Source organism: Notechis scutatus, chromosome 10 (genome assembly GCF_049901735.1).
Source record: "Notechis scutatus isolate UNSWTSFEM ecotype Mainland chromosome 10, rNotScu1.2, whole genome shotgun sequence".
NCBI lineage: Eukaryota > Metazoa > Chordata > Lepidosauria > Squamata > Elapidae > Notechis > Notechis scutatus.
Window position 1 is genome coordinate 18,955,932 of NC_142018.1, and position 18,034 is coordinate 18,973,965.

At 42.6% G+C, this 18,034-nt stretch overlaps 1 protein-coding gene across 3 annotated transcripts in view; it reads right to left on the reverse strand.

The window, feature by feature from the left end:
• Window positions 1-18,034, reverse strand: part of PASD1 (PAS domain containing repressor 1) — a 59,598-nt gene that overhangs the window by 28,738 nt on the left and 12,826 nt on the right. For 2 of the 3 annotated variants that reach the window (XM_026674810.2, XM_087972206.1), the window contains exons 2-5: window positions 8,547-8,636; window positions 5,733-5,789; window positions 5,243-5,397; window positions 4,229-4,320 (exon numbers count right to left, since the gene is read on the reverse strand). In XM_026674810.2, the coding sequence (XP_026530595.1) occupies window positions 4,229-4,320; window positions 5,243-5,397; window positions 5,733-5,764 (279 nt within the window). In that variant the 5' untranslated portion in view covers window positions 5,765-5,789; window positions 8,547-8,636. Of the gene's footprint in view, window positions 1-4,228; window positions 4,321-5,242; window positions 5,398-5,732; window positions 5,790-8,546; window positions 8,640-18,034 lie in introns of those variants that run through there. The other variant, XM_087972207.1, reaches the window with a different exon arrangement.

The following is an 18,034-nucleotide window of genomic DNA, read 5'->3' on the forward strand; positions in this document are numbered from 1 at the left end:
AACAGCATGTATCCCAGCCTCTCAGCTATTTACTTCAAACTTAAATTTTTCAATGGAATTGATGAAACTTTGTTCAAGTTAAAAGGGTGACAGGAGAGCTCGGCATTAAGTATTAAAATCAGCCTCTGACTAGTAAACGCGAGAAGAAGAAGCAGATTTGAGGGATCTAGAAAAGGCAGCAAAAATTATTTGTTGGTGTTATATTTTTAGCCACAGAGCACGAGAGAAGGGAGTGTGTTATTTGTGTTGTTTTTCTGGGCCACGAGACAAAAGAACTGGCTGACTTGATTTGAGGAAGGTACAGTAAGTTAACCCCATTTGTCTCAAGCAGAGAGAGAGAGAGGGAGGGAGGGAGAGGGGGGTAGATGATAAATGATAGGGAGATAGGGATGGATAGGATAGATATAGATGATAGATAGATAGATAGATAGATAGATAGATAGATAGATAGATAGATAGATAGATAGATAGATAGATAGATAGATAGATGAATGGATGGATGAATAGATAGAGAGATTATAGACAGATGATAGACAGAAAGATAGATAAATGTAGATAGATAGATAGGTAGGTAGGTAGATAGATTGATAGATAGATGGATAGATAGATAGATAGATAGATAGATAGATAGATAGATAGATAGATAGATAGATAGATAGATAGATAGACAGACAGATAGACAGATAGCGATGGATGGATGGATGGATAGAAATAGATAGATGAGAGAGAGAGAGACAGTCAGTCAGTCAGACAGACAGACAGACAGATGATGGATGGGTGGGAGAGAGAGAGAGAGAGAGAGATGATAGATACATAGATGACACCAGTTTTTCTTGAGAGTATTTGTACCCAACATATATTGTTGATCACTTTGACAAATATTTTGGAAACATATGGATAACAACATGTTATAATTTATGCCCCGTCATGTTTCCTTGTTCTGTTGGTTGAAGGACTCTTAATTTAATTGTAAGTAAAGCTCCCCTTTTGCCTTGCAGTGCCAATCTCATCCCTACGAATCCCTTCCAAGCTGAGCACAGCTCAGTAGATTTAGGGCAACATGCAGCCTCTGAGAATTCTCCTGTGTCAAACGCTTCTCTGAAACCCAAGCCAGAAGTTGTACAGTTGGGGGTGGGGGGAAATCGGTCCTTCTCAATGACCTCAATTATTTGGATAAATGGATGACTTCTTGAACTAAGAACAAATTACCAAACATCTCCTTTGAAAATTTCTGGCTCTTTATGGAAAAAAAAATAAGTCTTTGCTTAACCACTTGGAATTTCAAAGAGGATTTTGGGAAATTGATTTACAAAATTTACAAAATAACAGAGTTATCCTGTAATCTGCAACTCTTGCACTGCAAAAACATATGGACTACACAACTCGATCAGGGCAAAGCAATAGACACAATCTACATAGACTTCTGTAAAGCCTTTGATTCAGTGGTACATGACAAACTACTCCTAAAACTAAAATCTTATGGTATCTCTGGACAACTGCATAACTGGATAGAAGCATTCCTGTCAAACAGGCAACAAATGGTCAAAATTGGGAGCGTCCTATCAAATTCTGTACCTGTCAACAGTGGTGTCCCCCAAGGCAGTGTTTTAGGACCAACTCTCTTCATACTCTACATAAATGACCTCTGTGATCATATGAAGAGCAACTGCGCTCTCTTCACTGATGATGTAAAGCTATTCAACACCACAGACAATACTGCTACCCTCCAAAAAGACCTTGACTATGTATCAGAATGGTCAATCAAATGGCAACTTCAAATCTCAACAAATAAATGCTCTGTCTTACATATTGGCAGAAAAAATCAGAAAATAAAATACAAGCTAAATAGTCAAGACCTTGTTGAGGATCCAAACTTTGTCAAGGACCTTGGAGTACTCATCTCAAATGATCTAAGTGCTAGAGCCCACTGTAACTACATAGCCAAAAAGGCATTAAGAGTTGTTAATCTAATTCTACATAGCCTCTTCTCTGGTAATATCACACTACTAACTAGAGCATACAAAACATTTGCTAGACCTATACTTGTATACAGCTCATCAATCTGGAACCCACATTACGTATCTGATACTAACACAGTTGAGAAAGTCCAGAAATGTTTCACAAGAAGAGTTCTCCACTCCTCTACTCATTGCAGAATACCTTATGCCACCAGACTTCAAATTCTAGACCTAGAAAACCTTGAATTACGCTGTCATCAGTGTGATCTAAGTATAGTATATAAAATCATACATTGCAATGTCCTACCTGTCAATGAATACTTCAGCTTCAATCATAACAATACAAGTGCACACAATAGATACAAACTCATGGTTAACCACACCAAACTTGATTGCAGGAAATACGACTTCAGCAACAGAGTGGTCAATGTCTGGAATACACTACCTGACTCTGTGGTTTCTTCCCCAAACCCCCAAAACTTTAACCTTAGACTTTCTGCTATTGACCTCACCCCTTTCCTAAGATATTTGTAGGGGGCGTGCATAAGCGCACCAATCGTGCCTACCGTCCCTGTCCTATTGTTTTTTATTTTTCTTATAAGTATCTATCTCATGTATTCAAAATTACGTTTATTCTTATACCTGCATCTTGTAAGTGATTGACAAATCAAATAAATACTAAATACTAAATAATTGGAAGGGACCTTGTAGGTCATCTAGTTTAACCCCAAGCTCAAGATGTTGTTATCCAAGGTTTTGGTTTCCTTATTCTGAGTTAATGCTTTTTGTTTTTCTTTTCTTAATCCATATCTGTATCACACAGCCTACTGCAATGAGATTTGAGAATAAAATTTACATCTCCCAGGCAGCAGGAAGCCAAGAAGCTTCATTTCCCTTTTCTAATTTCCTTTTCTTTCTGCTTCCTGGTATATTTCTCGCCCCTAAATCAGAGAGGGCAACTGTTGATTCTTGAAAGGACAAGAAAAATAAATTGCCAGCAGGATTGCAAAGCCATCTGCAAGGGAAATCTATAAAGATTTTTTTTTTTTTGCAGCTTGTTTGAATTAAATTGCAAGTCCATGACGAGACATTTGCAGATGCTGAGCTTGTCAATCATCTTTCTTCCATAGTTTGAAGCCGCTTAAATAGAGACCTCCCTTTATCTTTTATCCCTACAATAAGAAGAACCCTCTTGGGAGGGTTAGGCTGACGGAGACCAACTGGTCCAGAGTAATCCATGGAGCTTCTCTGGCTGAAAATAAATCTCACCTGTCATCGTTCAACATTTTAACTAGGCATCGCTCTGGTTCTCAAGAAGCATTTGGAGGTGCCCCAGTTTTTTTTCTTTTTCTTTTTAACCAACGGCAAGAAATCTTTCTGAGCAAAGTCTAGCCAATGTCTCCTGTTACCAGGGGTGGGCTGCTACCGATTCGCCCCAGTTCAGGTGAACCGATCCCGAACTGGTAGCTAATTTTATGGCTGGTTCGGTGAATCAGCAAATCCCAGCCCTGACTGCAGGAAAAGCAGAAGCAGCAGAGACCCTGGGAAAATCCCCCAAAAAGTCTGCAGGAAAATCCCCCACCCCGTTTTCCTACCGATCGATCGTTCTTTATTTGGGATCACAGGATACCGTCTCCAGCTCCGTTCTCAGGGGGAGAGAGAGACTTTTGGCTTCATGCAAGGAAAGCAGCAGAAGCAGCAGAAGTCTTTCTTTCTCTCCCCCCAAACTCTGACAGAAAGGAGTCTTTGCCGGTGCAGCCTCTTGGAGCAGGAGGCCTTGCAGGGTCCCAAAGACTCCTTTCTGGCGGAGTTTGGGGGAGAGAAAGAAAGACTTTTGCTGCTTTCCTTGTGTGCAACCAAAAACAGAAGCAGAAAGAAGTGGAAAGAAGGAGCCTGGTGGCCAGGCCAGGCGTGTGGGGGCACATGGGGCAAGTTCCCCCCCCTCCGCCCTTTCCCCCCTCCTCTCACTACCTCATGTTGTTTGCAATGCAAGTGACACAAGCCTTGTGTTCCCGCGGGCCATGTGGGCGGCGCAGCCTTGTGTTCCCGCGCAGCCTGGATTAATTGCTTTGGGGGGGAGGACATTTCTCTGCGGACCACCAAAATTTTCTCATGGACCACTGGTTGGTAACCACTGGGCTAGGCCACGCCCACTATGGCCACGCCCACCCAGCAACCGGGCAGAGAACCGGCTGCTAAAATTTTTGAAACCCACCCCTGCCTGTTACCAACCACTTCCCTGTCTTTGCATTTGTGTAACGGCGTCTTACCTCCAACATCAACTGAGTGAACTCTTCGTTGCTAAGGAATGAGGGTTTCCAGTCCTGTCTAATCTCATAGGCTTCGGTCTGGGCTGAGATTTCTAAAAGAGAAAAGCAGCTGGATGAAGAAAAAAAATGCGGAATTCCGATGCGGAATTAAGGATGGAATATGGGGGGGGGGGGTGATTTTTTTTTCTCCCCTCAGGAAATGATCTTCCTCTAAGAAACCACCCTGATTTTATCTTACTACTGTAACTGAGAAAACAGAAAACAAAAACTCGAATGCGACTAAGTTTAGTCAGAAGAGGCATCAACAGAGTTATAAAGTTATGTGTAGTATAAAAGAAGAAATAAACTTAGAGTTTTCCCTCTTCACTCATAGAAAAAGCTACAAAAATACCTAGAACTAAGGAGAAATTTCCGGACAGTGAGAACAATTATTCAGTGGAACAACTTTCCTCCAGAAGTTGTAAATGTTCCAACACTGGAAATTTTAAAAAAGATGTTGGACAACCATTTGTCTGAAGTGGTATAGGGTTTCCTGACTAAGCAGGGGGTTAGACTAGAAGACCTCCAAGGTCCCTTCCAACTCTCTTAACTCTATTCTAAGGAGAGAAGCAACCCAGAACTAAGGAGAAATTCCTTGACAGAACAATTAACCAGTGGGACGACTTGCCACCAAAAGTTGTGAATGCTCCAACACTGGAGGTTTTAAAGAAGAGATTGGGACAACCATTTGTCAGAAGCAGTAGAGTGTTTCCAGCCTGAGCAGAGGGTTAGACTAGAAGACCTCCAAGGTCCCCTCCAACTCTGTTATTCTTCTTGGAAAACATGCACAATGTCAACCCCCAGAGTTAGAAGGTGCTTGCTTTTGTTTACTTGGGAAAAGCAAAGAGAGAAGGGACATCCCTCACCTTTCCAAGCTCAGGATCCGCTCTTTAAAAAAATATTTTTTAAAAAAAAATGAAACAGACTGTGCCACAGTAATAAGAGGAGCGGAGGTCAACCTTGTGGTCCACGTACCTTTTTGCTTCTGTAAAAAATCGATAGTCCTCTGTAAGATGGTGGACTTGTCCATCTTGAGAGGGTGTCCATGTCCTTGGAGCATAGTGCACAATTCCTTAATGAGGACATTGAACTGATCTCTTCTTTTCTTCTCTGATTTGTTGCGTGACGCCCTGGTCAAAGGAAGCACAAAGTTGCCTTTGAAAACTTAATTCCTCTTGCGTGGGCAAATCTACAAGAGCAAGGATGTCCTTCACGAGGTACGTTTAAAAATGCTGGGATGGGGCAGGACAAACAGGGGGTGGGTTTCAAAAAAATTTCCCACAGGCTCGGAGAACGTGCTTCGCCAGAAGTGGTATTTGCCAGTTCTCAGAACCAGTCAAAATGTCTGCTACCAGCACGCCAGAACCAGTCCAAACTGGCTGAATACCATCTCTGATGACAAATGCAACCAAGGTTCCACCTGGTTTTATGTACACCACAGATCGAAAGAAGTAAAATATTGTACCTCTTTGCCCTGTCCTTCTCATCTTCATCCATCAGCTCGTTTACACGATACAGAGTTCTGCAATGAAAGTACACAACAGTCAACTTTTCTGTTGGCATAACAAACACTACTTGGTGCTACAACATGGAGGAGGAGAAGGAGAAGGAGAAGGAGGAGGAGAAGGAGAAGGAGAAGGAGAAGGAGAAGGAGGAGGAGGAGGAGGAGGAGGAGGAGGAGGAGGAGGAGAGGAGAAGGAGAAGGAGAAGGAGAAGGAGGAGGAGAAGGAGGAGGAGAAGGAGGAGGAGGAGGAGGAGGAGGAGGAGGAGGAGGAGGAGGAGGAGGAGAAGGAGGAGGAGGAGGAGAAGAGAAGGAGGAAGGGGGAGGAGAAGGAGGAGGAGGAAGGAGGAGGAGGAGGAGGAGGAGAAGGAGAAGGAGGAGGAGAAGGAGAAGGAGAAGGAGAAGAAGGAGAAGGAGAAGGAGAAGGAGAAGGAAACTGACTGTGGGGTCCCTGATGCTTTCTGAGCTTGGTTGTTTTCTTGCAGACATTTCATTACCCAAACTAGGTAACATCATCAGAGCTAGTAAGAAGGTGCTTGAAGAACAGAAACAAGAAAGACAACCAAGCTCAAAGAGCACCAAGGATCCTTCATTGGAACAGCATTTCCAATCTTGGGCATCTCCAGGTGGTTGGACTTCAACTTCCAGCCCTACGATTCTATGTTGTATTATAGCCACTCAATAAAAAAATGCTTCCTCTAGAATGGTTTCCTTGGCCTAGCCTACTTGGAGATGACCATGATGAAGCATACAGCCTCAGTTTCGAAAGGGATGGAATTAACTAGAATGTAAACTCATAAAACATTCCTATGCCTGTTTTACTAGTTGCCATAAAAAAGGTGGAAGGGGGAGGAAGGAAATCTGGAAGAGCAGTGCAGCAGCTGAAAGCAAAAGTACATTTCAACTCTTCTCTTTAAAAGATTGTAACTAAAATACCAGAGCTTTTGCCTGCAAATATATTTAATTGGAGAACATGAATGATGACACGCAGCCTGTGAATATGCTCAATTGGAGAATCTGATTTATGACACACCCAGGGTGGGAGGGTTTTTGAAGTTTGGCTCGAGAATCGTGATTTAATTAGAGTGATTGCTAGAATCCTGAACATAGAGATCTAAAGAAGTAATCCAAAGATCTGAAGAAGATCTTTAGCCCTAAAGATCTAAAGAAGAAATTATTTCACAAGTGTTTGATTGGCATGAGACTTACCAATCCAGGTGAAAGACATGGCAACACACCGCAGATCTAACCAACAAACCACCACAGATGATCCAAGCAAAATCTAGGTCTACATTCTTGGAAAGAAAGTAGACTAGGATTCCTACGTCAACTACAAAGAAGGCTGCCTTTGGGGAATAAGGAGAAAACTCCACCAGACCAAGGCACAAAATGTGTCTTGGAACTTCATCCTCCAGCAATCACTGGATAGCATTTTTGCCAATGAATCCAGGACCACACCCGGTGCCCTAAGGGCATTTTTACATGGGTACATGGGTGCAGCCAAATATTTTTAGATGTGCAGCAACCACCACCTCCAATACGTAAGAGAAATCTCCTGCGTGGTGTGTTACACCCACGTTGCCTTCTTTAATCACCTTCGTGTACAACCTGCAAGCCAGATGTCTTCCCAGAAGGGAACTTTCAAATAAGAAAAACCAGCCAAATGGCAGCCCAACGTTGCTTGCAGATAAACCTGGTTAGACTCCCAGCCAGCCAATGATTTCAACAGGGCTTCCATGTTTTTCCTCCTAAATTTGCTCGTTTTCATCCAACGAGCAACCAATATTTTTGAACCCACCGAACAGGCTCCGTCCTTACTGCATACATCCACAACATCTATTAAAGCAGATCGGTCCATACAGATCCAAAATTAGAGGTGATATTCAGCCGGTTCTGACCAGTTCTGGAGAACCGGTAGCAGAAATTTTGAGTAGTTCGGAGAACCAGCAAATCCCACTTCTGACTGGCCCTGACAACTCCATCTATTCTCCGCCTCCCACTGAGTCCCAGCTGATCGGCTGGGTCTCCTTTGGTTGCCCTGCACAGGAGAACAGAGCTGGAAAGCAGGTTAGTGGGGTGGGGAGGGAATGGGATTTTGCAGTATCCTTCCCCTGCCACGCCCACCAAGCCACACCCACTGAACCGGTAGTAAAAAAAGTTGAATCCCACCATTGGGCTGAAATCCTTGACTTACAACCACAAGGGAGCCCGAAATTTATGTTGCTAAACGGGGCAGTTTTTTAAAGGGAGCTTTGCCCTGTTTTACGACCTTTCTTTGCCATTGTTGGTTAAGTGAATCGCCACAGCTGATCCATTAATAATGCTGTTGGGAAGTGCTTCTGGTTTTCCCATTGACTTTGCTTAACAAAAGGATCCTGGGACAATCGTCATAACTACGGATCGTTTGCCAAACATTCAAATTTTGATTGTGTGACTGCCGGGACGCAGCAACAGTTGTTAAGTATGAAAAATGGGCATAATTCACTTTTTTTTCCCAGTAATGTCCTAACTTCAAACAGTCACTAAATGAACTGCTGTAAGGGGAGAACTACCTTTAATTTTAAATGGCTTAAAGTATTGTGCGAATTTAGGGTCCACATGCTTGTAGTACATTGCTACAGATTGACTGACTGACTCATTCGTTCATTATATACTATAAAATCAGGATCAACTCTTCGCATCCAGATCGATAGATTTTCACCAAGATCGTCTGTACCTAACTGAGTTATTCAGAATCACCAAAAGAGAGCAAAAAAAATATCAGATGATGGAAATTACCTGTTTTATCCTGCAGATTCATTAGTCCAGGTTGGCAGGGGGCGGTAAGGATATTTTATTGCCACCATGAAAATAAAGCAAGAAATGATCCTGAAAAACAAGAAGTTTGAGAAAAGGTTTCAAACTTTTTAGTCTTTGTGTGTGTGTGTGTGTGTGTGTGTGTGTGTGTGTGTGTGTGTGTACATATTCAGCTCAATCACCAAATACCCATCGACTGCCATGTTTATACACTTTGGCAATTTTAAAATGGGTGGACTTCAACTCCCATAATTCCCCAGCCAAGGGAATTCTGGGAATCGAAGTCCGCTGATCTTGAAGTTGCCGACGTTGAGAAATACACCAATTTATAGGAATAAAAGAAACATATTAAATACAAACGTCTAAATATATTTCACAAACGGATTATCGACCTGCTTATCATCCTTATAATTGCAAGTTATATTGACGGTCGTTACAAAGGCATTATTAGTGGTTGCTGGGAAATTCTGGGAGTTGGAGCGCATGCACACACTTTTAAGGCGCCGAGGTTGAGCAAAAATGATGCATCTTTTATTTGTTTACTTTGGTTTGTTTATTTAATCCCAGCTTTATTGTTTTTGTAAATAACTCCGGGTGGTGAACAAATCCAACACACTTTCCTCCTGCTATTTTCCACAGAACAACCACCCTGTGAGGTGGGTTGGGCTGAGAGAGAGAGAGAGAGAGATCTAAAATCACCCAGCTGGCTTTCAGGGCTAAGGCAGGACTAGAACTCCCAGTCTCCTGGTGATTGGCTCAAAGTCACCCGGTTGGCTTTCATGCCTAAAGCAGAACTAGAACTCACCGTCTCCTGGTGATAGACCCAAAATCCCCCCAGCTGGCTTTCATACCTAGGGTGGGACTAGAACTCACCATCTCCTAGTGATTGGCCGAAAGTCACCCAGTTGGCTTTCATGCGTAGGGTGGGACTAGAACTCATCATCTCCTGGTGGTTGGCCTAAAGTCCCCAGCTGGTTTTCATGCCTAGGGTGGAACTAGAACTCACTGGTTCCAGGTCATTGGCCCAAAGTCAGCCAGCCAGCTTTCATGCCTAAGGCAGAACTAGAATTCACAGTCTCCCACTTCCTAGACTGGTACCTTAATCATCAGACCAAGCTGGCTCTTATAGAATGTTAGGAAGAAAAAAAAATGAGGTTTAATGTTATTAACATGATGTGGGCTTTTATACAAAACTTGGAATTTCTCCTTGGAGTACAGCCTGAAAATCATTCCATGGTAGCGTGTAAAATCCCGGACTGAAAATATGCCTTGCCTGTCTGCCTTTGAAATGGTTCATTAGCAACGTAATGACAGGACTAAAAACTATTATTCCACAACAATTATTGTGTAGAACTATTATTCTACCCAAATGAAGGCAAATTGCATTATTCTAAGTGGTTACGATTTAATTTGTTGTTGAAAAACCAAGAGGCAATTATGCACTCGTGTTAAAACACAACAATAATGGGAGTGTAATTCGTCTCCGTGCAAAGTCATTGGCCAAGTATGGGAGGAACAAGGCCATCTATACTGTCACACCCTCCAGGCATGCCACTCCAGCCACTTGTGGGTTCGAGACAGGAAGGAGGAGAAAATAGGCCCTTTGTGTTAAGAAGAACTTGCTGGGCAGCCACACCTCAGCTCTGGCTAGCGTCTTTTTTTTCTTCTTATTTTTCTAACATTTTAGATTAATAGGGAGAAGTTAACAATTGCCCTGGTGATTGGCCCAAAGCTACCCATCCAGGTGGGACTAGAACTCACCGTCTCCTGGTGATAGGCCCAGAGTCATCCAGCCAGCTTACCTGTCTAAGGTAGGACTAGAACTCTCATCCATCCATCCATCTATTCTCTACAAACCGCCTTCCATTCTGGTAATGCCCTGGCAATCCATTAAAGAAAAAAAAATAATGCCAGGCTAATTGAGGAAGGCAGGTATCAAAATATGAGCTGCCCTGCCTCTGGGTGTGGCCCAAGATTTATTTTTCCAACCTCAAGTTGTTGCTGACACAAAACCAGGCAGAGTTCAGAAAGGGAGAAATAGGGAGTTTTTTCTCGCCAGCCGAGTGATCTATGGCTGGGAGTGACAGTAATAATAACTTCCAGAACTAGCCTGATAGATGGGAATTGGGCAAAACTCAGAACCCAACTTAATCCTGGAGGTTTAAGTTTGAAATAGAGGGAGGTGATTGTCCCAGCATGTCCTCTGTGCTAATTGAACATACTTAGCGGTATTCCAACAAAAAGTATTATTATTATTATTTATAAAAGTATGTGATTTATACTTTTTGTATGTATAGTCTTGCTAGAAACCAGGAGACGGTGAGTTCTAGTCCCACCTTAGGCATGAATGCCAGTTGGGTGACTTTGGGTCAATCACCAGGCAACTGTGAGTTCTAGTCCCACCTTAGGCATGAATGCCAGTTGGGTGACTTTAGGTCAATCACCAGGCAACTGTGAGTTCTAGTCCCACCTTAGGCATGAATGCCAGTTGGGTGACTTTGGGCCAATCACCAGGCAACTGTGAGTTCTAGTCCCACTTTAGGCATGAATGCCAGTTGGGTGACTTTGGGTCAATCACCAGGCAACTGTGAGTTCTAGTCCCACTTTAGGCATGAATGCCAGTTGGGTGACTTTGGGCCAATCACCAGGCAACTGTGAGTTCTAGTCCCACCTTAGGCATGAATGCCAATTGGGTGACTTTGGGTCAATCACCAGGAGGCAGAGAATTCTAGTCCTACCTGAGGCACGAAAGTCATTTGAGTATGCACATGATTACCCGTTCCCTACGGCACAAATGCCAAATTCTTCTACTATACTTGCATTTCGCGCGTCAGAGATTCCAAATTCCCGGATGGCAGGTAAAGTAATCTGATCAACATCACACTTGCGTGAAAGCCAGTTGCAAGTCAAAACAGGTAACCAAACCAGGTGGCTAATGATCCTTCTGAAGTTGTAGGGTAGCTGATCGGTGCCCAAGTGCCCACCGCAGAGCTGGAGAAACCTTGGTAAGACACCTGTATCAATCAGGATTTCAGCTTCCAATGTTAGGAATCAAAATATAAATTATACCTGCCACCACACCTGTATGGAAGCTCTCTGGCATTCGCTTGGCTTCCAAGACTGCAAGCCAGCAAGCTGCTTCCCAGATCAGAGTCACGTGACCTGGGCTGGCCTGGGTTGACCTGTTGAAGCTCTCAGCAAGGTTGGACGAGGCCGTAAATTGGCTAGTAAGGCAGAAGCAAAGCTCGGGGCTCTAAGTTAAAAGGCTGGAAAGTCAAGAAAGGAGAGGAGAGGAGAGGAGAGGAGAGGAGAGGAGAGGTTGGTCACAGCAAACGCCGGGTTGAGTTCTTGCCCCGGGGAATGCAAGAGTCTGTTAGGAACTGAGGTCAACCTTTACTCACTGTCAACCTCGCCACTGCAACGGTTGGGAGGAAAATTGGACAGGGAGGCGAGAGGGACTTTCTTTCTTCTCTCTCTGTCTCCTCTCTCTCTCTCTCTCTCTCTTTCTCTCTCTCCTTCTCTCTCTCCTCTCTCTCTCTCTCTCTTCTCTCTCTTCTCTCTCTCTCCCTCCCTCTCTCTCACTTTCTCTCCCGTTCTCTTTCTCTCTCTCTTTCTCTCTCTCTTTCTTTCTTTCTCTCTCTCTTTCGCTCCCTCCCCCCCTTTCTCTTTCTTTCTCTCTCTCTTCTCTCTCTCTCCCTCCCTCTCTCTTTCTCTCCCTCTCTTTTCTTCTCTTTCTCTTTCTTTCTCTCTCTCTCTTTCGCTCCCTCCCCCCCTTTCTCTTTCCCTCCCTCTCTCTCCCTCCCTCCCTCTTTCTCTCTCTCTCTTAAAACCAAGTTCCCAAACTGATTTGGCTCCATCTTTTCTTTTAACCTTAAAGTCATCATAACAACAACCCATTGTTATGTTGTTGTTCTACTCACAGGAGAAGCTTTTTCGTTCTGAACGTGTGGTTAGCTTGGAGGATACATCTTGGGAAATATGTATATATCATCTCAGTACCCTTTAGAATCATGCCTGAACATTAATCCCAATTAGATTCAGCCTGGAAATAAGTAGGGATTTTCTGACAGGGAGAACCATCCACCAATGGAACAGAAGTTGCCTTCAGAAGTTGTGGGAGCTTCATCACTGGAAGCTTTCAAGAAGAGACATGGACTGTCATTTTAATAGAATATATTAATATTGTCAGACAGTTAGTGGGACTATCTGGCACGTTTTGTGGTAACAGAATAATAGAGTAACAGAATTGGAAGGAGGAGGAGGACTGTGAGGTCCTTGGTGCTCTCTGAGATTGGTGATTTCTTGGAGATGTTTCATGACCCAACTAGGTAACATCATCAATGCTAGGGGGGCATATGGAAGGAGGAGGAGGAGGAGGTAGAGGTGGTAGGAGAGGAGGAGGAGGAGGAGGAGGAGGAGGAGGAGGAGGAGGAGGAGGAGGAGGAGGAGGAGGAGGAGGAGGAGGAGGAAGAAGAGGAGGAAGGCTTCTGGGGTCCTTGGTGCTCTCTGAGCTTGGTGGTTTTCTTGCAGACGTTTCATCACCCAACTAGGTAACATCATCAGTGCTAGAAAAGAGTGGGGTTTATACACTAACGGCCAGGGCAAGCATCACCATCCAAAATCCGAACTCAGGATCTGTCCTTTCCTCCAATTGGGAACACAACAAGCACATTTCGTTCATTCTGCTTAGTGCTATTTTTATTCCACCCTGACTAATCTGATCAAGTGCGTACCTAGCTTATGATTAAAATCTCATTGTGCTCCCCCCCTCCAACCCAGATATTTCAGGCTGCTTGTTTTGAGGTGTAATTGACAAGCGCCAGTGGCTTGTATTATTATGATAGAGCTTATCAGCTGGAATTGTTTCGTTCAAAATCTATATCTCTTCAAGTGGTCTGTCAATATTCCATCCGGAAAACGAAAACAAGGAAAGGGGGGAAAAAAAAGGATGATGTTCCAACTAGTTAAATGTAGCACACAAGAAATGACCACATCAAGGATGAGGGTAGCAAATATATTATATAGGCATGCTTTGTAACAAAATGTCTGCAGCCTCAACTGATTTTCTTGAATGTGACAGAGAAAATAAAATAAAAGTATTTAGTCAATCTGGAAGGGATGAATGTTGTTGAATTCCTTGCTAATTGTAATTTCCTCTACAGAAAGGGGCCAGACTAAAACCTTAGACATATTGCCAGTTCTTACTGGGAAAAACATCCTTTCGCAGAAATTAACATTTCTTAGAGAAAAAGTTTGCAATATGATATGTTAGATATAGCTATAGGGCTAAAGAACTGGTGTATCCTAATATAAATACATCATCAATGCACAGAAGACAGTATATTTTATACGTGGGGAAATCTAGCTAAAAACTACAAAGGGAAAAATAAGAAAATCTCTATGTTAAAGTGCTTCAGGGGGAAAAGGGACAAGGGGCTTTAAAAGAAGGAAGGGACAAAGGGAGGGAGGGTGGGGGGGAAGGAAGGAAGGAAAAGGAAGGAATGGAGGAACAATGAAGGGAGGGAGGAACGAAGGAGGGAGAGAGGGAAGGGAGGGAGGAAGTTAAAGGGAGGGAGGGAAGCACCTAAACTAGGAATATATTATCTCCAGTGCTTAATTTAAAAGAAAATAAGGAGAGAGAAAAAAACAGGTATGGAAATTATATAAATTCCTTCCATGCCATCCTGATGGATCAAATTTTTTTTTTCCAACAGCGAATACATGAGAGATGCTTGCTGGCGTATCATCTCATCCAGGACAGATTATTCTGCCTGGATGCCTTTCCAAAATAAACCCAGATTAGAAGAAACGGTGTCAAAAAAAAAAAACCCCACCCAGAAGAGGAAACTATGATCCGCACTCTTTCTGATTCAGACGTTGTCTGCGGGATGCTCTTTTTCTCATTGACCAAAAACGAGGGCATGTGGGAAACACAGCAAGCAAAAAGAACAGGGACGAATCGTTTTCATCTCTGCTTATGGGGCTTACATAACACGGTTGTCTTCAAAAATATAAAAATAAAAAAGCTAGCAGAAGCACACTTAGCCTAGGGCTAAACCTCCTGCTGCATCTCCCTTCAGTGGGAGTTGAAACAAGGGTAGGAAGACACAATCGGGGATGATATCTAAAGCAAGAACCAGCCAGTCTTTAACTAGCGACCTTTCTCCATTGTTTTCTTCTTTTCTTCCTTTTTTTAGGGGGCTGGTCGAAAATTTTTAGCCATGTTTGAGAAGTAAAATAATCGAAGTAAAATGAAGTGTGCATGAATCAAGATCACGTCAAGTGTTAATCCCGCTTTATAATGCTTTGGTAAGGCCACACTTGGAATTCTGCATTCAGTTTTGATCGTCACAGTATTAAAAAAGATATTGAGGATTTGGAAAAAGTGCAAAGAAGAACAACAAAGATGATTAGGGGCCTGGAGGCTAAGAAAAACCCATGAAGAATGTTTGCAGGGATTGAGTTTGTCTAGTTTAATGAATAGAAGGTGACATGATAGCAGCCTTCCAATATCTCAGGGGCTGCCCCAAAGAAGAGGGAGTCAAGCTATTCTCCAAAGCACTAGAAGGCAGGACAAGAAGCAATGGGTGGAAACTCATCAAGGAGAGAACCAACCTAGAACTAAGGAGAAATTTCCTAACAGTGAGGACAATTAACCAGTGGAACAACTTGCCACCAGAAGTTGTAGGTGCTTCATCACTGGAGGTTTTTAAAAAGGGACTGGATAACCCCTTTGTCTCAAATAGTGTAGGGTTACCTGCTTGAGCAGGGGGGTGGACTAGAAGACCTCCAACCTCCAAGTTCCCTTTCAACTTTGTGACTCTTGTCCTAATTTTGGTCTTAAATCAAGGATTATTGTACCTGTACATAGTACTCCAAATAAGGTACCATATTCTATTCTATGCATTTAGGTCTAAATTGCTACCGTCTGTTTGGCAATAGACTTTTTTTTTTTTCAAAATAGCAAAATCTCCAAATAATAAAAGCTCACAAGTATCAAATCAAAGGAAGATCTTTATTTTAAAATACAGAGCAACCCCTTAAAACCTCTGCTAAATTGACCTGAATGAACCTTTTAGAACTTAAGGATGTTCCTGACCACACATTCTACAGCTTATGATTGTAGTAAATGCCACATAACAAATACCTTAGGCTTCCATATGTTTAATTTAAAGTATATACACCCTAATTGCTACAGTTCCTTTGTTTGGCTGGGCAATAAGACAAGTCGGCTAGGAAAAGAATATGACTCAGCACAGAGAGAACTCAACAGGATCTGTCATTCTCTGTTTGTTTCTTTAATTCCCTTCTGCCACTTTTCATCACAGTGTACAAGTTGCCAGACTACAAAACTACAACAAGAGGAAAGAACTTGTTTTCCAAAGAGAGCTAGAAAAAGTGCAGCTGTCCAGTAAAACTTAAGCAGATCTCCAGATTATCAGTCTGGAAATAGGTTCAACCGCACCAGGTATTTTAAATTAGTTCTTTCCTCAAATCCAGAGATGCAGGAATTCATCTGGAGCAATCAATTGTCCAAAAATACATCCTGTGATGACCCAAAGGGGCGTGGCACAAAGGCAACACAGTCAGATAATCAGTAGGAGTCCCTTTTATTAGCGCCAACTTTGCCCCCAATGTCCTGGTTACCTTCTGGGCTGGAGAAAAACTCTCCCAGGAACAGTCTTTGGCTGCAGAGAATGAAGTCCAAAACATGGTCAACAAAAACTGTAACTATAAGTCCAATCAAGGCAAAATGAGGTTATTAGTCCAGCAGGGCAAGAGAAGAAATTCCAGATGTGAAGGCACGGCAATAACTCAACACAGTTGGGAGGATGCCAGGAACTCAGATAACCAAAGTCAAAACAAAATAAACTCACATTTGCTCCCAGCAGACACCACACTCAACATGCATCTCTTTTAAACTCTTTTCCCAGGTGTGGCTAATAAAGGGAAACAGGGCCCTTTCCTCCCCACACAGCCCACGATGCTCTCTTCTCTGTTCCTCCCTGCATAGCCTGGGTCTTCCTCTGAACTCCCTCTCCCTTATTCTACCTCTCCCCTGCTCTGCCCAGCCGGACGTTGCCCTTCCCCAGTTTCCTCCACAGCTAACGGAGCCACACTCCCATTCCCTGTCGGCTGTTCATCTTCCTCCTCAGATTCAGACTCTGACAGGGGCATGACACATCCCATCCACCCTAAGTTATTCTGCCTTGACTACAGTAAATTCCTCCATTCACATGCACTCAGAAAGAGTTAATTTATTCAGCCGTATCGCACTGTCAAAACCAATGAGTTAGTGGTCAACGAAGGCACACCGCACAATCCCAGAAGCAGAAGTTAAAAATGCATGTGACCTTTCACTAAAGGATGGCATGGTTAGAGAAGAAGACCTAACGTAGCATCTACTCAATATGTCAGTGAAGACGGGGTTAACCTATTTTTCAAAGCACCCGAAGGCCAGACAAGGAACAATGGATGGAAACTGATCAAGGAGAGATTCAACATAGAAATAAGGAGAAATTTCCTGATGGTGTGAACCATCAACCCATGGAGCAGAAGTTGCCTTCAGAAGTGGTGGGAGCTTCATGGTTGGAAGCTTTCAAGAAGAGAGGGGAGTGCCATCAGTCAGAAATGGTGTAGGATCTCCTGCTTGGACTAGATGACCTACAAGGTCCCTTCCAACCCAAAGAATAGAATAGAATAGAATAGAATAGAATAGAATAGAATAGAATAGAATAGAATAGAATAGAATAGAATAGAATAGAAAATAGAATAGAATAGAATAGAATAGAATAGAATAGAATAGAATAGAATAGAATAGAATAGAATAGAGAATAGAGTAGAGAGATAGAATAGAGTAGAATAGAATAGAGTAGAATAGAAATAGAACAGAACAGAATAGAATAGAACAGAGTAGATACAGAATACAGAATAAGAATAGAATAGAATAGAATAGAATAGAATAGAATAGAATAGAATAGAATAGAATAGAATAGAATAGAATAGAATAGAATGGAGCAGAAAGGAATAGAAGAGAAGGGAGAATAGAATAGAATAGAAGGAGAGAATAGAATAGAATAGAATGAATAGAATAGAATAGAATAGAATAGAATAGAATAGAATAGAATAGAATAGAATAGAATATTGACCAAGTGTGATTGGACACACAAGGAATTTGTCTTGGTGTAAATACTCTCATCCAAAGGATCCCATCCATGTTGGATCTGGAAGAACGGAAGGATTCAACTGGAGGTAAGGGGTCCCAGAAGGTACAAAAATAAGACCTAATCACCTCCAGTTAAGGATGAAACCTTGTGTTGTCCAACATCTAATGATGCTTTCAAGTCAAGAAAAGCAGCCTAGACTTACCTTAGCACAATATGTAAACACAATTATGGTCTTGATGGAAGTTGATAACAACTTCCTGAATGTAGAAGGGCCATTAACAACAGTGGCCAAGCTGCTCTCCT